The sequence below is a fragment of the Anolis carolinensis genome, chromosome 3 (genome assembly GCF_035594765.1).
Source record: "Anolis carolinensis isolate JA03-04 chromosome 3, rAnoCar3.1.pri, whole genome shotgun sequence".
NCBI lineage: Eukaryota > Metazoa > Chordata > Lepidosauria > Squamata > Dactyloidae > Anolis > Anolis carolinensis.
Window position 1 is genome coordinate 123,925,972 of NC_085843.1, and position 27,384 is coordinate 123,953,355.

Below are 27,384 nucleotides of genomic sequence, written 5' to 3' on the forward strand. Positions count from 1 at the left end.
GCCATCACATTTTCTGACTCAGAAATAAAAAAAATGGCAAACAGATACTTACACAAAATTAAGTCAGACTGTCAAGATAACTTGTGTTTCGCATTTTAATGTATTGGCTGTTCTTTTCATGTGTTTAAAAATTAATTTTCTTACGTTTAAATATTAATTTGTTGTGAAACCTCACCTTTTCTGGCAGATAAATCATTGATTCAAATTATATGTATACATTTGAAGCAGTTAAATGTTGTGACTCAGCAAGTGTCCTTAACTCTGGATTTGACAGCTGCCAAGTACAAGCCTTATCTTGGTCTTTATTGCACCTCTGTCATTTAAAACGAGGTACTAAGGAAGACGAGCCTCCATAGAGAGCTGAAGAGCTGGGCTGAGTGTTTTGTGACTTTAACAATGCAGGAGCACCTTTCAGAAACATCAACTATTTTGACCACTGAGATTTTGACAACACAGCTAGACCTGAATTTTTCATTTTGTCCTGAAAATGCCACCATCTGCAATGGCACTTCATGTCTACAGTCTACTGATGATGAGTTCAACAGAATTCTGAATGTAGTATTGAGTACCGTCCTCACCATCATGTTGGCATTGGTGATGTTCTCAATGGGTTGCAATGTGGAGCTAAAGAAATTCTTAGGACACATCCGAAGGCCATGGGGCATAATGGTTGGTTTCCTCTGCCAGTTTGGAATTATGCCTCTCACTGGCTTTGTGCTGTCGTATGCTTTCAATGTGCTTCCAATACAAGCCGTTGTTGTGATCATCATGGGATGCTGTCCTGGTGGAACTGCATCCAATATTTTAGCTTACTGGGTAGATGGCGACATGGATCTAAGGTAAGAGAAATCTAGTTTTGACTAGGGATGGAAATTCTCAACAAGTTTATCTTTATATGTGAAGATATACAATTACAGGATACTGTTTTCTGTGTTGCAGGAGAAAATAAATACTCCTTCACATTCTAGATAGTAATTTGAGTGTTAGACTAGGACTAAAAGTCCAAGGTTCAAATTCCCACTTAGCCTTGGAAACTCCCTGGGTACCAGACAAGTCAAGCACAGCTCAGATGGCAATTCCCTGAAAACCCAGGATAGGGTTTTCTGGGCACCATAAGTTGGAAATTATTTAAATGCCACAAGACAACAACAGGGGTCTCCCAGCATTTAGACAGTGATGCAGGGAAATGATGGTGCAGAGAAAACCATATGGAGGGCATATCTCTTTTTTGCATAGCAAACAGATGTTCTGCACAGGGGATGGTGTTTCCTATGCAAGTAGCACACATTCTGTGCACAAAATAGAGTACCAGAAGAAAATTGCATAAAAGTCATGCTCATCTGTTATTCTTCCTGATAGGATTTCCCATATGTCAGAAAAGTTAGGGAGTTCTGACCTGGGAATGGTTAATTACAAATATTATTTCCATTCCTGCTCCTGGCATGGTTTGATATGTTCCTAGAAATAAATTGATGTGTTCCTAGGTTTAGAAAACAGACAACTATTGAAACTTCAATCCTATGCCAGTACACCTGTCAGAAAGCTACACTAAAGTCAATATGGCTTACATCTGAGGAAACATGTCTTGAATCATCAAATAAAGCATCTTGGGATGCATCTACACTGTGGAAGTAATGCAGTTTGACACCAGTTCAACTGTCAAGGCTCCATGCTATAGAATCCTGGGATTTGTAGATTGGTGAAACACCAACGCTCTTTGGCAGAGAAAGCTAAAGAACTTGTAAAATTGCAGCTCCCACGATTCCATAACATTGAGTTATGGCAGTGTGTAATGCTAATTTTCTTATAATTGAAATTAGCAGTCACTTTTTAAGAATAGGGATGAAAAATGTAATGGGTAATTAATGTGAACTTCCTAGGGTAAGAAATAGCATGAAGGCAAGACAGTATGCTTATTTTTAAATATGCATGTCTCAAATGTATAAAATGGGGGAAGAGGAAGGGAAAACGCTCATAAATATATTTTAGCCCACGAGAGGACATTGCATAAATGCTACAATTGGTATATAAATTGAACAAAGAAATGTATACATTAGGAAAATGTGTAAAATGTTTGTGAGAATTTTGGTATTGTAAGAAAACACAAAATGTTCCAGCCTTATTTTAAAAAAATAAGATGTCAGGAAGAAAATATCAGACGTGTGATGATGGGGGAAACTGAAACAAGCAGAATTTTACATCTCTAATGTTAGCACAACTCAAGCAATCTTGAGAATCATGGGTTTTGATGACTTATGTGCTTTAGCTATACTGGTGCTGTTGTCTCCATTTTGCATAGTGCTTCCTGTGATTTTATAATGATGTTCAGTAACCTGTTCAGTATGTTAGAACTTTTAATGCTTTGGCAACAAAAGCAGTGCTACTCACAGTGGTCTGTGGACAGGTGCAAGTGAACAAGCTTATTCTTTTCTTCAGGAAAGAAAGCAACCATTGTACCCAACGGGTGCAAATTTAGGGCCATTCCCTAGCACATGGAATACAATAATTGCTGTCTCCCACAATGGGTTAAAACGTGAGACTAGATGTGAAATGTAAATAGAAGAAGGAGAGAGGGAGGAGAAAAGGGAGAAACACAAGGGGTGGGGGGGGAGTAATAGTACATGGATCATTCAAAAATACAGCCATAGGCAAAATTAACCAAACCCCTAAGAAGAAAAAGGAGAGAAATAACTCAAACAGAATATTTCAAGAATAACTAGGCTAGATGGCGACATCCCTGAACAACTAAGAGCACTTGAAATAAAATGATTTGGAAATTCACAAACCATGCAGTCTGGTGAACCCACTTTTTTAGAGAATGGGGAAAATACAATTGACCATTTTCTTCAGTCTAAATCTTCCCCCAAGCTGGCATTCTCTTTAAGGCAAAGAGCAGTATACAAGAACAGATTTGATTAGCCACCTCATCACACGGGCTGTTTTTTGTGGCGACAGGTGTTAAGTAGTTCAGCCATGGAGCCCACTGTCTCCTATCATACACTGGAAAAGTACTTCCAGGGAGGCTCCATGGCTGAACTGCCGCAAAAGCCCTGCCACTGCCAAAAAAATTGCTGGTGGTGCACAACAGGAGGCTCCCCATCTTTTCATAAGGGTTGAACTGGCTTAAAGAGGCTTCCCCCCATGTGATGAAGTAGGGGAGAAGCTGGAACAGTGCAGGGTGACAGGTCCCCATGCCCCCTGGGCGGGTGCCACCAACATCACCATGATCCACCACGATTCACAGTGATTCCATTGACATATGTAACAAAGTCGTTGGTACTCCTGGAATGATCTTATCTGGGTCCTACTTCCACTGACTTGAGGTTTTTTATAAAAACACTCAGAGATCCAAGCATCTCATGTTATTTTGCATTGAAATTATTAAGAATGATGATCACTCATATTAGATCATTCACATTAATTTAATTCCTGGAGGACATCATCATTCAAAAATTCTTTACCTGTAGGGAGGCTCACTGCTTGGAATCAGTATCACGCACTAGCTAAAGTGAATAGAGAGTACTGAAGATATACTGTATCTGATAGGGGTGTGCTGGCTATAGCTATATAAGTGAGAAAGTTGGTCCCTTTCACACTACATATACAAAGTGATGGGGCAAATTTAACTACCATGGCAATACCCTATAGAGTCAAAGGCTGGTGCTATACTGCTATATAATGCTGTTTGAATAACATTATACGGTCACAGCAGAACCATATAATGCAGCTTGAACTGCATTATATGGCAATGTAGAACCAGTCCTAGTATTTGCAGTTTAGAGAGAGATATTTGGAATTCTTGGTTGGGGAGCTCCTAAAACTAAAAAACACAGTCTTCCATTGGAATTAGTAAAGGCAGGTAAAGTGGCATCATAGTTTTGTAAAAGTGTGGAGTGAAAGGACATATAGAACTGTAGGAAAATAAAATAAAAACATAAATGTACATGAAATCTGCACAAAGGACAACAACGAAGTGAGACAAGCGAGAAAACAAAGAATTCCTACCCATCTCTATCTCTTAGTATCCATGTAGAAAAATAGTGCTAGTGTGCATTTTCTCATCTTGCAACATAAATTACAAATAACCCCATGCTTAAAGGCAACTCCTGAACACCAGATTCTAGAAGCTAATCACAGGGCAGGACATCACTTTCATATCCAGTTCTTTTGTTTTCAGATTCACTCCAGCAGCTCTGATGTTTTCCATCAGATACTGTCCTAAGGAACCCATCATTTTTGCAGAGGAAATTGTAGGTGGATGTCATTTCTAATGTTGCCATTGTTCTCTCACTTCACCACTGCAGAAGTCTTAGATTGCTTTTGAAACTTTTTTTAGCTCAGAAGAGATGTGTTTAAAATCTCTCCTGTAGATATATTCATCTCATTTTGGACAGAATTCTGAGAGCTTGCATGTTATTTCCCAGGCCTTTCCAATGCTTTGCTTGACAGTATGCAACTTATATATATGAGGATGCATATGAAACTGCCTACAGTAACAGTTTCCTAAAAGCCACTCTAAATCTCTTGCACACAAGTGTATCAACTGTATTATCTGAATGAAAATATAGGGAGTTTTTCCCAAGATCTTAGACACTGGTGTTAATAGTAGCAGTACCTAGTCCCAAAGTGAATTGGGAACAGAAAAACATTTTTTAAGTCATTCTGCCAAATATTTCATTGGCTTGCATTTAAATGATGCATTGTAGCCATCAGTTACATCTCTGTGCTTTTGGTTTAATGCAACAGGATTGGATTTTGGAGTGCTCTTCTAAAACAAAAATAAGTCCTAATGGTTAGCTCAAATATGATTAAAACCATTGAATCAATTGTTGAAGGGTGAGTTAGCATCTAGACAAATCTTAATGACTTTAGTGGAGATTAGATAAGATTTAAGTCAAATCCTTTAAAAGAACAATTCTACTTATGCATACTTAGATGTCCAACTGATATAAATTGTTCCCAGGATTGGGCAGCTGAAGCTATATTGGATCCAAATTCCTCCCAGAATAAAAATCTTGAAAATTGACAAGAATTACCAGGGCTTTGGCCTAATTTTGTGACATCATATGTTGTGTCCCTGGGCTTGAGCAGATTCTGGCCTGGGGTAACTTTTTTCTTACATCGTCTGGTCTCACCCAAAGAGCAGTTGGCTAGTTTTATCTAAAATATCAATTGCAGCATTATGCCTATTTCTAAACGCCTACTATGAGCACATCTTTAAGACTGCACATCCCCTAAAAATCCCTGTTACATTATGAGATGGTAGCTTCAGAGACAAAATAGCAACCTGCTTGAAAATAGTTAACTACTGCCTGTAGACAAGAGGAGGGCAACATCTAGCCCTCTATCTGCATATCTCTTTGTTTGAAAGTGGGGCCTTCTGCTCCCCATTTGCCACTGACAGTGCTGCCAACACAACTGTGCTTCCCACAATAAGTTGTAGTAGCATCACAAATAAGCCAATATTGTATGACTTCATTTCTAGAAGAGAGTGAGATGTTTTATCCTGCAGACTCACAAGGTTTTTTGATTTGGGGAGGAGGTACACTTTGACAATCTCTTGCTCAATTGGATGCCACTGCAGTTGCCACTTAATTTTAGGTAGGAACATCAAGGGTCAAATTCAAATTTATCACATTTAGATTAGAATCTGGAGATTCTGGGAGTCCACTGCTATTCCAACACTAGATAATTATCCAGCTACATTCTAAACATTGCACATTAGCAACCTCATCATATGGACCACTGGAATTGCCATGCATCATGGTGAATCTGGCAGTGCCCGGCGGGGGAAACCTGTCGCCCTACACACTGTATCACCTGGCTTCCCCCCTACCTCATCCCATGGGGAAGTGTCTAGCGCCTGGCTTCCCCCCGTTGATTCCAATTGAACATGGGAGGCCTTCCGTGTTGCCACTGTGGCAATATATACCAGATCCTCTATAATTTCATGACGGAGCCCAATGGAAGTAGTTCTACATCGTGGGATGGGAGCCAGTGGGCTCTGTTGCAAAACTATAGAGGATGCAGCATATGCCGCTGAGAGTTACCCAGTCTGATGAGGTCATTAGAGTAAATGCTTTGAAAAGGCTTCCTTACATCATCTTTTAATTGAAATGGGATTCTAATGAAAAAGAATTTGTGACTCCTACTAACAAATTTTGTCAGGAATTGTAAATTATAATTGGTGCTTTTTAAGCCCCTATTTTGTAAATAATAACAATAACAATAACAACAATAATAGAAAAGCAATCAGTTTTATTGATTTATATTTTGTTTTCTCCCAGCATGGGGCTTTCCCTATATTTACTTGAAGATCAAAAAGTTCAGTAAGGCTTACTCACACAGAAATACAAAAGTAAACCCCATTAATGTCCACATATATGAGTCTAGTGCCACAATCCTATATCTGCTCTGGATTTCCTAGTGTCGACATCTTTCTAATAGAGTTTTCAGTTTCCTCTCAACCTTGGCTTCCTATTACTAACACATGTGAGGAATACTGTGGGTTCACAATCCATTCCATAAATACATATGGACCAACAAGAATGCCAACTCAATGGTACCCCTCCAAGTTCCTAAGCTATCCAAATGCTACAATCACTATGGTGCAAAAGTGCTTTCTTATGCTACTATTGGAGAAGTCAGGGTGGGGGAGATTTTTTCCCACTTTGATATGGCATCCATATAGACCCATCACATTGTTATGGAAACCTTCCTAGGCATGCATTGTGCCTGGTTGGAAAACCCCCACATTATCAATAAAATATGTTTGTGATCTTTGTGATATGAACAGTAACCATGATCAATTGATTCTCTTGCAGCATCAGTATGACAACATGTTCAACCTTGCTGGCCTTGGGAATGATGCCACTTTGTCTCCTTGTGTATACCAAAATTTGGACAGACTACAACTCCATTTTGATCCCCTATGATAGTATTGGTATGTTAATTCCTTGCCATCTTCCCTTACAGCAGTTTACTAGCGATTTTCATCTAGAGAACTTTAGTCTGGATGCATTATTAAGCTGAACAACTCTGGTTCTAATTTGGGGATGGGTGGGCGTGCTACTTCAGCACTCCTTGTTCCAGAATTGTACAGTGCTTGTACAGTACTTCAAATACAATGATCTCCTTCTTAGACCAGTGACTCCCAATTTGATATCACAGATATTATTCACATACAACTTCAAGAATCCTTCACCGTTGGCCATAGTGTTGGCATCTTCTGGGAGTTTAAGGGGAATAACATCAACAAAATAATAGAAAGTAATAGAAAAACAAAACAAAACCAGCTTTGAATTCTGTTTAGGGGGCAAAGTAGGATTTTAAATAAAGAAATAAATATGCAACATAAAAAGCAACAGAGTGAATTACTTTTTACTCAGTAGAACAACAATGGTTTTTTACACACTATATTGAATAACAGGAATGAAAGAAAGTAGTTTTTTCAAGTTCTGTGTGTGAGAGTATGCATGCTCATGGAAAGAGAAAGAAGAAAACAGAGGTGAAGTTGCAAAGCGGTTTGTTGTTTTTTTTGAAAAAACATCTTTTGATACCCACAATTGAAATGAAGCTCTTAAGAGGCTTCCTGGGAGTAAATCTGCTCTTGGACCAAAAGAAAAATAATACCCAATCTCTGAATGAGTAAATAAGGAAAGGCTTTTTGTGCTGAGAACCTGGCTGTAGAAAATGTGAATGCACTTCCCTTTTGAAAACTAAGGAAGACAGAAGGCTTGTCACATAATTCTCCTTAAGTGACAAAGCACATTTCTTTTACCCATTCAGTGATGGAGGAAATGTTAAGCAAGTACTGTCCTTTTCAATCTATCTGAAGGACTTACTGCTTGACAGTAGGGTTTGTTGTCAGAGTTTGTGACAAACGCAAAAGAAATCTCTATAACCTGTGTCATGTCCATTGTTTTCAGTAGCAGGGAGTCCAATAGGTGGATAAGATGTAAGGCAATGGACATAGATAGTTGAGAAGCTGCTACAGATAAAATTCAGAGGTTAATTTGAACGTCATCAACAGCTTTGTTATCATAGATCACTCAGACTGATACTCAACAGATACTCCTTATTTATATGTTGTGCTTTAATCTTTAGTACTGGTCACTTAAACTAGTATGTTATAAGCTTCTAGGGAGTAGAGTCACCAGTAATATATTAGGAAATGTGTTATCTTAATATCTTTCCTATGATCAGGTAAAAGATTGGTTCTTGGACAGGGGTGCTAAAGAACAATAGATTCAGAGGCAAGAGGACTGAGAAAAGGGTGAAGATAGGCTCTTCACAATAAGAGGGATAGTAAATGGCAAGAGAAACTTTGGAATGCTTCATAAATATGGTCTATGTACTCTAGTAATAGGAATGTGAAAGAGGCTATTCAAAACCAGCAGTGACTATAGCAAGATGGACAAAACAGTTAATACTCTGGTAAGCTGACAACTGAGGAAACAATACATGGTGAAGGAGAAAGCTGGATTGCAAGAAACCTCAGTGAGACTGATACTGAAGAAGACACGCAAAGAGAATACTAGTGGTCCAGTAGCCAAAAAGACGACAGGGTGCTAGACATGAAGCCCATTCACACCACACACAATTATAATACTATATTTTACTTCAACTGTCATAACAGCATTCTAGGGACTATCAGGCATTTGCTGTCTAAAGAGGCAGTGGACTTCTCTAGATGAGAATTCGAAATGCCATTTCCCCAACTGCAAATCGCAGGATACATAATATGGAACTGTAGGAATAAAAGTGGAACAAAATGCAATTATTGTGTAGTGTAAATGGGCCATAGCTAACTTCAAACTGGATCCTTCCAAATGTTCTAGACTATGGACATCATTACATGGAGGTTCTTTAGCCAGGGGACAGTGGGGCAAATCCTTTGGGTAGCAGGGGAAACCAGCATTAAGCGCCCCACATCGCCCCCTTGCCCATCACATGAGGGAAACCGTCGTTGCTCAGGTTCCCCCCACGCTATCCCCAGCTTAGGTCATGAGAACACAGGTAGCCACCTGTGTTCGCAGGGCTCTGTCCTACAAGGCTTCCAGGAGGGAGCCCTGCCAGAAATTGCCCTGCATCATGTGATAAGATCCAGTGGGCTCTGTCATGGCTCGATCTTGAAAGTGTCTCAGGACGAGGCCAAAGCCCCATGTGATAATGTTGTAAAGCTACCATCAATACTGACTGCCTTGACCCAGGGGGACCCAGATTGGAAAAAAAATATGTTCCAGACTTTGACAAGGAAGTTGATAGCATTGCAAAAGGGCAATTCTAAAATGGCAATGGCTTTGAAGCAATCGCATCTATTGATTTCAACTAACATGGCAGTTCTTTGACTGTAGGTTTCCAGTTAACATAAATTGCTTTAGAATCCAAAATTGCTTCCAAATAGATACAATTCTATTTTTAAGGCATGCCCATGCAAGATATCATTTTATTCTCTCCACTACACAAAAAAGCCACTTGTGTGTTGTTATTATTATTTCAACCAAAAATGACACAATGCCACACAATGAAATAAGCTTTAAACTGGTGTATATTACAGAAGCACCCAACAACAAAAATCGGTGTCTAGTTGTGTCATAAAAAAGCATCAACTACAAAATGACTATGATTATCACAGGGGGATGCTGTATTTCTGTTATTCACCTAGATAACTTCATGCAGCTACAGACAGTGTTGTCATTTTCTGACTGGGCTATCCGACAGAATGCAGTGGAGACTCTGTGGTACTGTGATTAGGGAAATCTTCCTCAGGCATGACACTCCCTGGGTGACTGTGTGGAGGCAGTCACTCTCTTTGTTATTAGAGGTCCACAGAGACAGCCCCAAGCTCCTTGAATGAAAAGAAAGACTGTAAATAAATAGCCTGTTGCACAACACACAAAGTACAATAGTGTAAAAGTCAGAATGGGAAGAAAAAATGATCTCCCTGAGCTTGTGCTTGCAAATAATTTCATTGTTCAAAGTCAGTACTTCTCAGTTTAGGAGTGCTTTCTCTAATTTAACATGTTTTTCTCCCTCAGGTATTTCACTGGTAGCACTTGTCGTTCCTGTTTCTGTTGGGATATTTTTTAAGCATCGATGGCCCACCAAAGCTAAAATCATATTGAAGGTAAGATCTGAAGTTTCTAAGTATATATCCAATGGAAATTCAACATATGCTTACTTGAAGACGAGCTGGCTTCTTTACTTTAGTCAGTTATCTGCTTGAATGTTTCACCCATCCAAACTGGAGGACTTAAGGGCTGGATATTAAAGTACTTCTGGATTTCTAGATAGATCTTGAAGCAGTGGTTCCCAGCCTGGGCCCCTAGGTGTTGTTGAAAGTCATCTCTCTGAACCTCAGCCAATTTGGTCAATGGTTAAAGAGCTTGTGCCAATGTGGTTCCTTTATGGGATCTGAAAATATGCTCTTTGCGCTAGGCTGTATAATTAGGAGTAGATGTAGAAGCTGAAGTAAGAAATTTGATCAGTGCTTCAGAATACATGGTGCAAAGGATTTTCACTACTGTTGTGTGATGAAACTGTTCTTTATTCTTTTGCTTGCCCACAGGTTGGCTCCATAAGTGGTGCAGTTCTCATTGTGATCATAGCTGTGGTTGGCGGGATATTGTACAAAGGTTCATGGACAATTACACCTCAGCTTTGGATTGTTGGAACAATCTTTCCAGCAGCTGGCTATTCACTAGGCTTTGTACTGGCCCGTGTAGCTGGCCAGCCTTGGCACAGGTAAAACTCCCTACATTTTCATTCTCCTTTTATCTGCCATGAAACATATAGCCACATCAATAATTGATTTTTCAATAACAAGCTGCAATTACCTCATCAGAACTCAACTGACTATAAAAAAATCTATAAAGACAGAAAAGTTACTGTCACTCTCTAGCTGCTTTTAAAACTGAGCTGATATTTCTCATGGCCTGTTATCATCCACAATTTTGAAATGTCTTTGCTAAAAAAGAACTTATTACACATTTCCAATATAATACTTATATAAAATTAGTTTTAAAAAATCTTAAGCCAGAAAACTTAGTCATTTAGTCAGTCTTTCCAAATCTTTGGGTCACCAGATGTTGTTGGACTACAATTTATATCATCTCTAATCAACATTGTAGGGCTGATAAGGTCTAGTTTAGTATATATACTAGGGATGTGCATTCATTGGAAACCTTGTCCCATTTCGTGTCCCGGCTTTCATTAGGGGCCCCAACCCGTTTTTTAAGCCTTCCAAAATTGGGAAGGAGTTGTTTTCAGTTCTTTTGTTTTGGGGTCCAAAAATCGGATCATTATGAGGGGGGGGGGGCTTCCCACCCACTGGCTTCCCTTCCCAGCATACATTCTTCTTACCTGGCACCTGCTGTTTCTGCTGTAGAGTAAGAGGTGCTTGGCTGCAAGCACTGGCAGGCGAGTGCACTTTCCAGGCCTGCCTGCACAGCCCACCACACACACACATTCTCCTAGGAAAGAGAGTGCATGTGTGGCCAGGCTTTCAGGCAGGCCCAGAAAGCGCACATGTAAGAGGCGCCCTGCCTGCATGCCCTGCCACACATGCACCACCACACTCACTGAGAGTGCATGTGTGGCACCTGCAACCAAGCTCTGGGCCTGTCTGCCTGCACACCCCACCACACACACTCTTTCTTTCCAAGGCAAGGAGGCAAGTTCGGATGCACACGAAAGCAGGCTTTCGTGTTGAGCAGATTTTCATGTGGGGAGGGGGCTTCCCATTTTGTACTTCCGAAGAAATTGAAGACATGAAAGAAATGGTAGAAATGGTAGGAATGAATTTTGTGTACATGCTTAAAATATAGCAAAACCTTGTATACATGTTAACGACATTCACTGAAGAGAAATGGGGGCCCTTCCCACTGTGTCTACCCCTGATATTCTCCACTTATAGTCGTTTTCTAATTATTCTAAAGTAGCTATAGCTCAGTGGAGGAGCACCTTCCTTACATGTAGATGATCTCAAATGCAATCCCTGGCATATCCAAAGGAAAGTGTCAAACATTAGGACTGAGATGGACACACAACCTTAGAAAGTTGTTGCTAGCACTAAGAAAGAATAGACCAAAGATCGGGGACTATTTCTTCCCAAAGCAAAGTGTCAATGCATACACATTTACTCAGAAAGGGAAAGCAATTTTTCCTTGTGGATCACTCTACAGTGAAACTCAGCCATTCTTTCTTTTCCCCACTGCTAAGCTATCATCCTTCATTAGCTGATTGTTCACAGTTCAGCAGTGAGAGGCTCCAGAAAGAGGCTCCAGAAAGAGACTTGGTGAGTCAGAAGATTTTTAAAAATTGAATGAATCTGATCTATAGGCAAGAGATTGCCGAGGACTGGAACAGTTGGTACTGGACAAATGGCCTGGGAAATACCTAATAATAGGACAATTTTCATTCTTTGGATCTTTATAGACATTAACCATTGTATAAACCGATCGCTTGTATGAAAACAGAAGACATTTTATTTCCTCTGGCTTTGAAAAAATATTGAGTGTTAACACTTGTCTCAAAACTCTTGAATTAATTTTAATTGGTTTATATTCCACCCTCCTCCCAAAATGGATCTTAAAATGGCTCTTTGAGATCCATGTCTGATGTATTTTTAATCACTTCATTGGATCATGTTGCATCAACATGATCAGAGTTGGTGGAATAAAAATAGAGTGGAAAGTTTCCTGTTTGCCCCAAAAATCATTTGTGCATTCAAGCCCACCCATGGAGAAGAAGGCTGTACTGTAATGTTTATAAAGATTGTAGAAAATGTTTAGAACACTCAGGAGAAAGCATCCAACTATTTTACAAATAGAACATCAGATGTTCCATGGCATATTATTACATTTTAGAAGTCAAACTCATTTATTGTCTATTACCAAGTACAAGCATTCCTGGGAGCTACTTTAACTAATAGCATATACTCTCCAGTATTATGGAAAGGTACTCAGTCATTGTCCAAGGAGTTGGACTGAAATGTAAGCAACATACATGTGGCATATAGCATCCTACATTAGAAGCCTTGGGGTGTATACCCTGAAAAGTTGTGAAATAGCAGCATATTGTGCACTCTGCAGTAGAGTCAGGAAGGTCACTTACTGCTGTATTTGCAATTTAATGCACCTGCCTTTCTCTCCATTCTGCAATGTACAATGACACAAAATACATTGATGCAATCGGATACCAGTCACAGCTTCATGCATTGTGTAATTGGCTTCAGATCAGCTCCAGCTGAAGCTACCCATGGCCAATTCAAAGATGTGCATTCAGTATGCAGGTGAACAATTGGAAGGTAGCTGGCTCAGTGGGGAAGATCACTCTGGATTCGTAAAGAATATACAACTCACCACCTGCCTTCCAAACAATATCGTTCTTGCTCTTTGGTTAGTGAGGAGAGAAGCCTCATGAATTTGAACCACTGCCTTTGCCCACTTTGCTATAAAAGAAGAAAAAATAATAATCAGAACTTCTCTATTGTTAATTGCAGGAAAGATCTGACAAAAGATATTGTCCTTGAAAGAAGCCTTTTTATCTTTGTTCTGCTAATAGCACAAATATAAGAAAGGAATTTGGCTTCAGTCTTACTTTTAGTGCACAATAAATAGATCTGTTTTAACTGTCTCAGATCATAATGTCTTTGTGTGTTTTGAAGACTATGTTTTGCGGACATGCTCTAGAGATTCTAACGCTCAGTTTGGTTTTCCTTGTTTGAGGGATAAATAATAAGTTTGAGGGATAAATAATACAAAGTGTGTGATCTGTAAAGGAAGGAGGCCTTCATCTTCACTGGAACTCTCATGTGGTAGAGAAGAATATAAAGCTTCAACTCAGCTCAGTATGTCTCATCATTTGGTGACGCCAGGGAGAGGCTTGGACCTTCTGGAAAGAAATTTCATTATCTTTTTTATTGTATCCATGTATTTTAGATTTTGAAACTCTTGTCTCAGTTTTACAACACTTTTGTCTCAGTTCATACAACACATGGAAATTATATGTATACATACACACACAAAGAAACACATGCACATACATACACATATTAGAGAATGTAGTTCCAAGAAATCCCCAGCTGGCATGGGCAAAGATCTGGTTATCAAAAAAGAACTTTTCCAAGCTCTAAGATAAAATGATAGGACAACAATGATAACAATGACAATGATGGTGGTGATTATGACGATGATGACAGTTGTGTAGGTTGAACATGATGCATAAACCTTTATTTCTAACAAATGTTACTTTTTTTTTCAGATGCCGTACAGTGGCTCTTGAAACGGGAATGCAGAACACACAGCTTTGCACAACTATAGTGCAACTCTCTTTCACCCCTGAGCAGTTAGCACTGATGTTCACTTTCCCACTCATCTACAGTATTTTCCAGCTTGGTTTTGCAGCAATGATTTTGGGAGGTAAGAGCTATCCTGTCTATGTACCATTCTGAAGTCATCTTCAGGAAAGGTTCAAGAGATTTTTAAAACTGATTCTGAGGAAGAAATATAATTAAAAATTAGCAACATTAAGTTGATTAATACTGATCACAATTTAATGAATAAACCTGAAGTGTGTTATAATATAGACTGTGCAAACACATGAAAATCAGTTGGGCCACAAGTTGGAGTCCCATTGCTCCTCTGCAGCAAAGAAGCAAGCTGTGATTATGCAATAATGATGATACAACTCAAACCTTTTGTGCTCAAGTAGAAGTGGAGAAATGCAGCCCACATGCTGTTTTTGTGAAGTTAATGGATCCTGCTGCTGCTCTCATGGTTCCCAACTATCAACTTCATCATACAGGGCTTAAACCAGCGGCATACACCGGTTAAGCCCTCAGTCATCCACGGAGTCTGCTGGCTCCCATCAAACTACACAGTTGAACTTCTGGCAGGGCTCCGCAAATGTTTTAGGGCAGAGCCAGTGTATGATGCCATTGAGGCAACACAGACACTTCCCGTGTTGCCATAGAAAGCAATGGGAGGAAGTCACACAGTTGACACTTCCCCTCATAGGATCATCTTTCTCATGAGCTGGGCAATGCGGGGCATGGGCCAGAGTGTTCTCCATGCCCCCCAGGTAACAGTGTGGCAATTCTGGCAGCTGTGTGACAGATCTTGCCAAGAAAATACTGTGGTAGACTTGCCTTAGGGTTGCCATCTGTCAGAAATAGCTTGATGGTAAACAACAACTGTAATAACAATAAGATATATTGAGACAAACAACTTAAGAGTTTGCTTTCCATTATCAGTCTGGACACACCACCATTTCCAACAGCTGCTCCTATGTTAGAGCAGTTTCCTATGTTCAAACTATATGCTTCTGGGATAAAACAGGGAAGAGGAGAAATGCACCTCCTAATGGTTACTTGAGGAAAAATTCTCCGGGTTTTCTTGCACACACAAAAATTGGCAAATTAGGGGATGCTCAGGGGGCTCTAGAGTCTGAAAAAGAGTCTAGAGGTTACCTGTAGCCTTGACCTGTGGTTTTCTTGGATTCCCACCTCTGCCCTAGATTCTTTCTTCTTTTCTTTCCAAATCAGCTGCCTTCTTACATACTTTTCGAATTTTAGCACTCCCACTTTTCTCTAAGAGGCCAAATGGAAGCCACCCCGCAGGTGTGTTATCAACTCAAATGCAAAAGAGGGCAGGGCTCCCGTACCTTTCATAATTGTGCAAAATTGAATATCAGTAAATGCAGCCTGTCACACAAACTCACATGCTGAAATTTCCATTTCTACACAACTATTAAAGAAAAAAAAACCTGCCCACGGTTTGACTTGACTAGCCTGTTCAGGGCACAGTATTAGGCAACAATTCCATCAAATAAAAAGTGATGAATGCATGCCTATTTCAGAGTAGGTGCCATACTTCTTGACATGTCAGGATAGCCTTTCTTTTACAATGCCAAAGTTAGGAAGCAAAATGTTTTCCTGCAACTTGCCTCTTGTGTCTTGTCTATTGCAATGCTAGCCACTGACAAATCATTTCAATTTTATTAGCATACCGGATACACAAAAGGTATTTTGCTGATCGAAAGACAGTCTTAACAGAGAAGGAAAATGTAGATGAATCCATTCCAGCATCAACGTACTCAACTATGAATGGAGGAATTACACTGGAAGAACCAGTAGAATCCCCTGTTTCAGTGATTGCTAATGGGAAGGTATAGATACAGTGGATTTTATTGAACTCCTTTTTCCTGAACAATATCTATTGCTTGATGTGATGTGTCCTTTTCTACAGAAAGTATGTTACTTTTAAATTATTCATTTATGAAAAGAGTCTCTGACATTTTCTTTAGCTTTTGAATGAAACATTAAATGTGAATTTATTTTGTTTCCAATTAATTTCTAATTGATTTAATAGTTTGCTCATTAGAGAAATGTGTACCATAATAAACCAGTTAATTTAAACATCAAAAATGTGTACTTTTTTGTACTTCATTTTGCAAATACAATGGTGGTGGGGGGGGGGGGGGAGAGATGGGTGTTTATAAGTGAGAGAGAGAGAGAGAGAGGAGGAGATAATATATGTGCTATCGAAGGCTTTCATGGCTGGAATCACTGGGTTGTGCATTTTCTGGGCTGTATGGCCATGTTCCTGCCCACATCTATGGCAGGCGTCCTCAGAGGTTGTGAGGTATATTGGAAAATTAAGCAAGGGAGGTTTATATATCTGTGGAAGGTCCAGGGTGGGATAAAAAACACTTGTCTGTTGGAGGCCAGTATGAATGTTTTAATTAATCACCTTGATTAGCGTGAATGGCCTTGCAAGCTTCATTCCTGGGGAAATCCTTTGTTCTGAGGTGTTATATGTTGTTGTATATGAGTGAGAGAATATGTGACCTCACCCACTTTTTGTTTGAATCCTTCCTATCAGATTGCAATCTCTTTCTATCAAAGGATAGAAGAAACAACTATTCACATTTCTTTGAACCTAACCATTTGAAAGGTGGTTTCATAATTTCCTCATCTCATACAATTTGAAGCAAACCTCCTTCCAGAACATGGTGGTAAATCATTCCAAACCAGAATTATAATTCAAATCTATGATCTTTACACTACAGTAGGCAAAGGCATACTTGGCTAAGTAATTCCTAGTCAAATCTCCAACAGATGGAAAAATCCATTATCACACTTCTGGGTGTTGTAGTTTAATGGGGTATGTTCCAGCATAATAAAAATTGGTAAAATAGAGCACTTGGCAAACAAAATTAAAGTAAGGAATTCTGAGCACTAGGCATACTTTTTTCCATTATTAAGAAGAAAGGTGGATGCCAAACGAGAAAGAGAATAAATTGGGGGTTTTGTTGGCCAGATGTTGAAAAACGATGTTTGCATTTTGGTGTCATATACCGAAGTATGGAAAGGCCTTGCACCATCCTTCCCAAGTAAGCTCACAGGATTCTACAGTATCTGATCCTTTGAAACATCTATTACAGTCCACAAAGGAGAGAAATCAGTTCACCAAGTCAATGCCCACTGTTTACATATTATGAAAAGGTTAGTCATGAATGAGACTTCAATTTTCACATGGCTTGCTCAGAAATGTCTAGCGCAAACTTGGATTAGTATCCAAAAGGGAAAAAGGAGATATGTCCATTTAAAAAATGAAAAGGATTTGCCTCTTTTAGTGAATTTCATCCTTTTCCCTAATGGTGCAACTGTGAGATAGTAACCCAGCCTCTCATGTAGCTGGATAAGAACGAAGATTCCCATTCACAGTAGGATTAGTTTGTCACATTTTTAAAATAAGTAATGACTGGCATTTGGATGAAAAACCACCAATGAATGCCAAGCACTACAGGCTATACTTCAGAAAAAGGAACTGGTAAAACCACCTCTGAATATTCCTTGCCTAAGAAAACTCAATGAAATTCATGGGGTCACCAAAGGTCAATAAGTAACATGAAGACACACATACAAAAATAATATTCAGTTGCCACCTGGAATAAAGGAAATGAAGTGCAGCAATAGCAGAATCTAAAAACGGTGGTTTGTTCTGAGTGATATTACCTATCAACTTGTCAAAGTATCTAATAAACAACTTATGCATAGTACTTTAACTTAAATGTCTCATATGTAGAATGGCTGCTTCCTAGTTAGAACATCTTCTTGCAGCACAGAACTGCCCATTACTTGGATTCAGTAAAATGCCACTAATACGGAACCTTATAGCACTGATATAACCATGGGCCTATAGTTTGCATGTGTGTGTGTAGTGAATGAGAGATATGCTTTAAAAAAACTGGTAGAGAACACAACATCTCTTGAACAATAAAGCCAAGTTGGGCTTCAAACTGATTAAAGAAATGAATGTCAGGAACTTTAAAAAAAAATCTTAGCCTGTCACAGCATAAAAAGGAAGAAGGCAAAGGGGAAAGGAGGAATTTAGCAGGTTCTGGTTTATTTTAGTATGAATGTGGTGGATGTCAAGAACTCATTTACATTCTTTGTCACACACATACTCATGGATGCACAGAGAGTGAGAGAAAGAGAGAGATACACTGTAAAACACCACCTTGAGGTGGAGGGGGGGGAGAGATGACTCTCCTCCAAATACCAATAAAGCAAATGGCTTGTGACACCACTTCAGAAAAAGCTTCACTCTTTCCAATGAACAGCAAATCTATGTTCAGATGTGTCAAAATACTAAAGGGGGAGACCTATCCTGAAAATCCAAGAAGGTGAGGAAGAGACACTCCTTATAAGTTCATTATGAAGGAATCTCAGTCTATGGCAGCTGGTGGCTTTTGTGTCCATGGAAAAAACTCTGTTCCAGATTTTAGTCTGAATTTTAAATTAGCTTTCTAAGATGCTGAATCCAATCTTCAAAAGAGGTCCAACACCTTTTATAGCACCTACAAATTTCAGAATGTACTCTGAAACAGAGTCACACTACACTTGCTGACACATAAGCCGTGATCTCAATGCAATGCTATGGTTACACACATGCATGCCACTTTGAAGTGTCAGGAAATGTCATAGGTTCCACTTGCCCAGGAGTTGAGATTATTTACAAGAAAGTTGACAGAGACTGACCACCCTTCTATAATATGAAGTTTATATAGATACATAGGGAGATAAAATGTATCATAGATTGACCTCATTCAATTTCTCCACATTCTGTCCTGACAATGGCCTCTTGTCCAGAGTATAGGTTATATATCCAAGCAGCCAACACCCATTTCATAATCAAAGCCTTTGCTATAAACTATAAAGAATATGTTAACTCCATTATCCCTCATTGAAACCCATTATTGAAATGCTACTGCAATCAAGTGTCCCTTTATCAGGTCTTAAGAGGAGCCTCCAGTGGCGAAATGGGTTAAACCCTTGTGCCAGCAGGACTACTGACTGACATGTTCGAGTTGGGGGAGAGTGGGTGAGCTCCCTCTATCAGCTTCATCTCCCCAAGAAATCTTAATAGTCTACAATTGATAGAATTAGAAGGGATTTCAAATCTCTTTGCAATCAGAGTGCTGTGATGTAAGGAACTCCGGAAAGGTCATTTAAATCAACCTCTAACCCAGCATTTCTCAACCTGGAAGTTGGGACCCCTGGGGGGTCGCGAGGGGTGTGTGATTTAACAAGCATTACACTATGTAATGCGTCTTTTGTCCCTGGACATCCTGCAGCATATTTTGCTCTAGTTTTTCATACTCCATGGAGTCTCAACCAATTCAACATAGTTGTAGCAGCCACAAAAACACATATTCTGATGGTCTTAGGAACCCCTTTGGCAGAGAAGGCTGAAGATCTCACCGCCTGTTCTTGTCTTCCTTTTTGGAAACAGAGAACGAATCCTCCCACCAAAAGCCCTCCTCCTGCTGTGATTGGCCAGCCTCTCATCTGGCCTCTCAGCTAAGGGAAGGGCTGTTTCTGAGACTTCAAGAGGGGAGGGGAGAGCAGATATCTTGGCGCATGGCAGCATGGTGTGCATGCGTGGGCGAGGGAGAGCCTTCGAGGCTGGAGGGAGGCTCAGGCCAATGAGTCCCTTCAAGACGGGGGGGGGGGGGGGAGTGCCCATGCGATGTGGGACTGAGAGTGGCCCAGCAGCATCAGGAGGAAGAGTAGCTGAAGAAGCAACTTAGGTAATTTATAATGCTATTTATTAGGAAAAAGTCCATCTTTCTTTTTGTTTTTTTATTAATGCTTCCATTAGAAAATGCATAAGGATGTGGGTGAACTGCAACTCTCAAAATCATGGGTCAATCCTTCCCAAATCCCAAAAGTATTCACAGTTGACCATGTTGGGTCTATGTGCCAAGTTTGGTCCAGATCGGTCGTCATCTGGGTTCAGTGCTCTTTGGATGTGAGTGAAATACAACTCCCATATGCCAAGGTCAATCACCCCTAAACCCTGCCTGTATTCACAGTTGGCCACATTGGGTTTGTGTGCTGTTTGATTCAGATCCATAATTGGAGGGGATCACAGGGTTCATAATTGGAGGGGATCACAGGGCCCGAGCTGTGGCGCAGGCGAGAGAGCAAGCCAGCTGCAACCAGCTGCAATGAATCACCCTGACCAGGAGGTCATGAGTTCGAGGCCTGCTCGGAGCCTATGTTTGTCTTGTCTTTGTTCTATGTTAAAAGGCATTGAATGTTTGCCTATATGTGTAATGTGATCCGCCCTGAGTCCCCTTCGGGGTGAGAAGGGCGGAATATAAATGCTGTAAATAAATAATTCTCTGGATGCAGGGAGAACTGCAATTACTATCATGTTGGGTCAGTCCCCCATCCCCCCCAAACCCCACCAGTATTCAAATTTGGGTGTATCGGGTATTTGGGTCAAATGTGGTCCAGTGAATAAAAATACATCCTGCATATCAGACTCGTATTTACATTAAGATTCATAACAGTTGCAAAATTACAGTTATGAAGTAGCAACGAAAATAATGTTATGGTTGGGGGTCACCACAACATGAGGAACTGTATTAAGGGATCGCAGCATTAGGAAAGTTGAGAACCATTGCTTTAGCCCATCACACTATACTTGCTTACCCAGAAGCAAGTCTCATTGGAGATTTACACAGGAACTTCTTCTTGAATCTATGTGCATGAGATTAAACCAAGAGCATTTTTAGAACTGATCAGTCCTTCTTGCTTAAGTGTTCAACATGATGGCCAATTGGCTCACTAAGCAATGAGGCATCCTGGAAGGACGAAATGTCCTCAGCATGAAGTTTGCAAAGCAGAATATCTACTTCTTGAAAAAGACAGAGGAAGAGATTTATTTACAGCCCAACCCATCTATATATTTATTCAGTGGAGATCACTTGCACCTATGACTAAATAACCTGCACAGGAATGCAGCCATAGGCTTTCTTCCCATGTGGAGATATGACGTCTTGAGATAGTAAGACACCTTCCCATATCTTGGCAGTGCATTATGCCTACTGTACCTTTGATAATACAAAGTGCGTATCTCCTTATCTGTGTTACTTATCTAACAGGTTGTTAAGAAAAGGTGTGCTTCAAATGATATGGTAGGTTCTCTTTGATTTCTATATAGATATCTTATCTTTCATTTACAGCCGGGGTGGGGAATGTATGGCCCTCTAGACAAGACTTAACCAGAGCAATGTGAATGGCAAGAATTTACAGGAAATATAGTCTCACGGCATCTGAAGGGGTACACATTTCCCATCCTTGGTTTGCATCTTTGATCACATTTCATTCTTTCTTTCTTTATTAGTTGCACTCTTATCCCACCTTTCCCTTTATAAGCTCAGCAATGCACATGGTTCCCTTTCTTTGCTTTATTCACACAACAGCCATAGTGGAGACTATAACCTTACTCTGACCCCACAGCCTGTCCATCCATCTGATGGGAATGCTAAGGAAATTCCTGTAGCCTTTTTTAGAACTTCGCATTTCTGCAATGCAAAAATGAAACACTTTAAAAGGCTGATGATGTAAAACAATCATGTTTATGGGACAAATACTTGAATTATGTCACATAAATAAAGTCACAAGTGGGCCATGGACAATACTGAACAGCAAATATCACTGCCTTGCCACTACACTTTATGTAATTGCCACTGATACTCACAATCTACATGTAAAACTTTTAAGGACAGGAAGATAAACTTATCATTAGTGTCTTGCTAAGATGATAAGTTTATCTTCTTGCTATTGGCTGGTTAGGAACATTACTCACTAGACTGAAAAGATTTACTATGAAGTAATTTCTACATTTGTAGTTATTAATAAGTTCTGTAGAAATAATTTATTTACCCTGATTGTGTTTATGAAAGAAGCAAACAGACTGATTCCATTGTGGCATTTCAAAGTATTTTAGTCCAATAGCCATACCAAAGTTATTGTTGTTGTTGTTGTAGTTGTTATGTTTATTAATGCCCCACTTTATCTTCCCCAAAGGGGACTCAAAGCGACTTGACATAAAAGCATTGGTATCCAATTTAAAATATACATATATACAAACATTAAAACAGAATTAAACACAAACAATATTTAAAAATTCAGTTAAAATCCACCAAACATATTCAGAGTTAAAAACCACAGCACCCCCGACCAGATCTCATATACCTTCATCTTTAAAAAGCCTATTTGAATAAAAAGGTTTTAGTCTGCTGTTGGAAGGACAGCAGGGATGGGGGCATTCCGGCTTCCCTGGAAACAAGGGAGTTAAAGAGTCGAGGGTCAGCCACTGAGAAGCAAGGCCTCTCTCGTTCCCACCAACCGAGCTTGAGATGGAGATGGGACCAAGAAAAGGGCATCCCCTGAAGATCTCAGGGCCCGTGCAGTTTCGTACAAGGGGATGTGGTCTTGCAAATTGCCTGAACCTGAATCATCTAGCATTTTAAAGGTCACAATCAGCATGTTGAATTGTGCCTGTTAACAGACTGGCAGCAAGTCCCTGAAGCCAGTCCCAGTTAGCAACCTGGCTCTAGCTCTTTGGACCAGGTGAAGTTTCTGAGCACTCTTCAGAGGCAGCCCCACGTAGAGTGTGTTACAGTAGTCCAGATGGGATGTAATTAAGGCATGTACCACCGTGGCCAGATCTGGCTTCTCAAGGAACAGGTGTAGTTGACACACAAGTTTTAATTGTGCAAAGGCCCTCCTGGCTACCTCCGATACCTGGGCCTCCAGGTTTAGTGCAGAGTCCAAGAGGACCCCCAAACTGCGAACCTGTGTCTTCAGGGGGAATGTAACCTCATCCAGCACTGGCTGAATCCCTATTCTCTGATCTACTTTCTGACTGAGAAGTAGTGGCTCTGTCTTGCTAGTTTAAGCTTCAATTTGTTTGCCCTCATCCCGTCCATTAGTGATGATAGGCACCGATTTAGGCTAAGGACAGCTTCCTTGACATTTGGTGAAAAGGAGTAGTAGAGTTGGGTGTCTTTTGCATATAGGTGGCACCGAATTCCAAAACATTGGACGACCTCTCCCAGCGGTTTCATGTATATGCTAATGAGCATCAGAGACAAAATGGAACCCTGAGAAACCCCACAGATTAACGTCTGGGAGTTCGAACAGAAGTTCCCCAGCACCACCTTCTGGCTACAGCTCTCCAGGAAGAACCAGAGCCACTGCAAGACAGTACCTCCCAGTCCCATCCCAGCATGATGGCCCAAGAGGATACCATGTTCAATGTTGATGGTGCATCTCCCCAATTAGCATCTCAACATAAGCCATGCCTTTCTGTAAGTCCTCCTTTGTCACACACCCTGCAATTTGTTGTTCCACTTGATCTTCTGCTCCTTGGCTACTTTTAAGCTCCATAGATTTTTGTGAGGGATGGCTCAGTCAACTCTAGCTGAACAAACTGTAGTTGAACCAATATCTCAAAATACTGGAACCATATATTTTATTCAAAAGGAGCATGTAAGGACATAAAACCTAATCTCATAATCTGAAAATCGCATGAGGTAAAAGCATTCTCAGATTGTATCATTAAAAGTTCTGCTGAGGGAAGAATGGTTAGAAAGTTTTTCCACATTAAATCAGAAATAAACCCTGTGCATTAAAGCACTTGAGCATTAAAATGAGGGCCATCATGGCATGGTGGTTTGAGTGTTGGAGTGAGATTCCAGGAAAACAGGATCCGAATCCCTACTCAGCCATGGAAACCCACTGGGCAAGTCATACTCTCTGATCTACAGAGGAAGGCAATGGCAAGTCCTCTCTAAACAAATACTTCTGAAAAAACCACAGGACCTTAGGGTCATCCTCAGTCAGAGTTAACCTGAAGGCACAAAACAACAGCAGTATATTCAAATATTTTGTGTGTAAAAGAGAAACAATGTGTATGTACATAAATGGGTGAGGTGTGTGTGTGTGAAAAGGAAAGAGTATGGTTTTGTTGTGCTCACTTTTGGCATTTTTTTTCCTTGAGGAATGGGGGTGCTAAAAGACAGAATGTCAGAATATGGCCCACAAAGTGAAAGAGGCTCCCCATGCTGGTGTGGAAATTACAGGAGTGAGATACTGAAACCTACATTCAGTATGAGCCTGAAGCTGTATCTCTTCTTTTAAACGAGTTCTTGGAATACTATCCTACTTAAGGTAGTCTTGTCTAGCAGTGTCTCCCCAATATCCAACTTTCTCCCTTCCATCTGTTAAGAGAAATCAAGCCAAGAAGAGGAGGACTGGAATTCATTTTCACCATGGATATTATGTTTATTTGTTTGTTTATTTAGTTATGAATGTGTTGACTTTCTCATACAGAAGCCTTCAAGGTAGCTACAAATAAGACATGAAAACAAATGTGCAAATAAAAATACCAAACTGCAAAAAAGGTCATCCACACAGTACATAAGACAGGTAAAATAAAGTGCCAAATTGTCATCTTGCAGAAGAGGTTAATATATGTGGTACAGCACTGCAGTATCCATCTACCTAACGTTGCCAGCAGGGGCACCAAGAGAAGGCCTTCTGCTGAAGTTCTGAGCTATTAGATTCATATCTGAACTGCAACACATAACAAATGCTACTAGTCTAAAATACAGACTAGAATTCTTCCCGCATTCTCCTGGATGTGTGAGGACTTCATTAAGGATGGGATCAAGCATTTGCACACCTCCGCAGAAGTTGTGTATCCAGATTTTAGGTGGCTTGCAAGAACTGTCCAAAATGCTGATCTATTTTTTAGGCTGAGGTTCAGTTTCTTGAAGAGTTTCTTTAAAGTCTGGACTAAAGCCTGGAGCCTGAAATAGATACACTATCCTGCTAACATTGGAGCCACCATCCATCACTCACTATTCCACACACATGCACCCAATATAATAATAATAATAATAATAATAATAATAATAATAATAATAATAATAATAATAAAAACTTTATTTATACCCCGCCACCATCTCCCCGTGGGGACTCGGGGTGGCTCACAATGTTACAAAAGTAACAGCACAAATACATTAACAATACACACAGTTTAAAACACAAGAAGATGATAAAACAAGTTAAAACAAAGATTTAAACAACAATAATAATATCAATAGTAATAATATCAAACAACCACCAATGCGATTCAGTCAACTTCAAAGGTGGGGGGACTATAGCAGCAATATAAGATAAAATCATTAGATTAAAATATCCCAGTGAAAGGAACCTAATAACATTCAGAATAGAATTATAATTATAATGAGGCTGGTCATCCAATGGCTGTCTCTCCAAAGGCCAGCCCAAACATCCAGGTTTTCAATTGTTTCTTAAAGGATGGTAGGGAAGGCACACATTGTCTTTTCTTCTTCAGTTGCCCAACTGTATTGTGTTGGACATGGCAGAAATACCAGGTGTGTACAATTTTTGGTCTGTAGCAGTGCCTCAATTGTGGAACTCCTTACCCAAGAAACTTAAACAGGCCCATTCCTTTTAAGCTTCCAGAAAACAAGGCAGTGCTTTTCAATGTTGAAACTGCTGTTTTAGCTGGATTCTAGGATGGTTTTTGTACTGCTTTTAGCTGGGGTTTTTTTTAAAAAACCTCATATATATATATTATTTTTTATCTTTGTATTGTTTTAATTGTTTTTTATTTGTTTATTGCCTTGGGCAGCAAACTCTCAAACTTTCAGGTGATGGCACTGAGAATGCTACTAGAACTGTGGAACTACTTCTGCCCTATTTTGCTTCCCTGGTGACATGCCAGGCAACAAACAGTAAAATATCTACACGTATTCTCAGAACTATGCTAAATTAGGAGGCCACAAATACCTTAAACTGAAGGAGTAAAAAAAAGTAGGAGAAGAAAGGAATCTCATGTTAATATATAGATTTCTGGTACAAATTAATGATTCAGCAGGTCAGGTATAATTGAATTGCTGTTATAAACTGGAAAATAACACTGCGTGGGATGGTTGCACGAGGTATAAAATAAATGACACATCTCTTTTGAGTCATGGACATCTAAGATACTTCCTCATAAAAGCTTTTCAGAGTCTGAGTAAATGGAGGCAATTCCCTTTTACACATTGAAAATCTGAGAAAGACCACACCAAGACCAAACTCCTCCACCACACATACTGGAATTTCTGTTTGCCATCTTCCTAATGTGGGAAGGTCATTTGAAGGACTTGTGATACTGTTTGATGCTAAGGCTACAGGCTTGCCACAATGGCAATAGGCTCCCACATTAGCAGCGAGTGAATCGGTTTAGGGTTTTATTTGAAGGTTTCAAGGAGCCAAACCAGGTTTCGATAACTGCTTTAAGGTTCTGGCAACAATCTGGAACAGTTTTATGGTCACACTGAGAGGGAGCCATCAGCTTCCATAGCTTATTATCAAAGTTAAACCACTGCTTCTCTTATAGTCTCATTATGTGAATAAAACCTTGGCCCATCTTAAAAATCAATGTGATGCAGTAAATATGTTGCTGAAGAGTGGCTGCTATTCTAAGAAGTAAGATAAGTAAAAATAATCAGCAGGACCATTATGTGTTCTACAGATCACTGCTTCTTAAACTATGGGTTCTGACCCCAGATGGGATCCTCCTGGCTCAGTGATTCTCAACCTTCCTAATGCCGCAATACCTCATGTTCCTCATGTTGTGGTGACCCCCAACCATAACATTATTTTCGTTGCTACTTCATAACTGTAATTTTGCTGTTATGAATCGTAATGTAAATATCTGATATGCAGAATGTATTTTTATTCACTAGACCAAGGTAAAGGTAAAGGTTTCCCCTGACATTAAGTCCAGTCGTGACCGACTCTGTGGGTTGGTGTGCATCTCCATTTCTAAGCCAAAGACCCGGCGTTGTCCATAGACATCTCCAAGGTCATGTGGCCGGCATGACTGCATGGACCAAATTTGGCACAAATACCCGGTATGCCCAAATTTGAATACTAGTGGGGTTGGAGGATATTGATTTTGTCCTTTGGAAAATATAGTTGCTGGGATATATAGTTAA

General features: G+C 39.9%; 1 protein-coding gene across 1 annotated transcript; it reads left to right on the forward strand.

Moving 5' to 3' along the window:
• Positions 1–242: 242 nt before the first annotated feature.
• On the forward strand, positions 243–17,062 carry slc10a2 (solute carrier family 10 member 2). Its single transcript, XM_003218720.4, has 6 exons — positions 243–839; positions 6,825–6,943; positions 10,041–10,129; positions 10,571–10,746; positions 14,266–14,423; positions 16,007–17,062. Exons 1-6 carry the CDS (start codon positions 397–399, stop codon positions 16,174–16,176), a joined length of 1,155 nt encoding a protein of 384 aa, XP_003218768.2. The 5' UTR covers positions 243–396; the 3' UTR covers positions 16,177–17,062.
• Positions 17,063–27,384: the final 10,322 nt, after the last annotated feature.

Bases quoted from the DNA above. Each gene is read 5' to 3' on its own strand.
- slc10a2 (XM_003218720.4), top strand. From the start codon at position 397: ATGCAGGAGCACCTTTCAGAAACATCAACTATTTTGACCACTGAGATT. The intron at 10,130-10,570 runs GTAAGATCTGAA...GCTTGCCCACAG, and splicing joins AAGCTAAAATCATATTGAAG to GTTGGCTCCATAAGTGGTGC. The intron at 10,747-14,265 runs GTAAAACTCCCT...TTTTTTTTTCAG, and splicing joins GCTGGCCAGCCTTGGCACAG to ATGCCGTACAGTGGCTCTTG.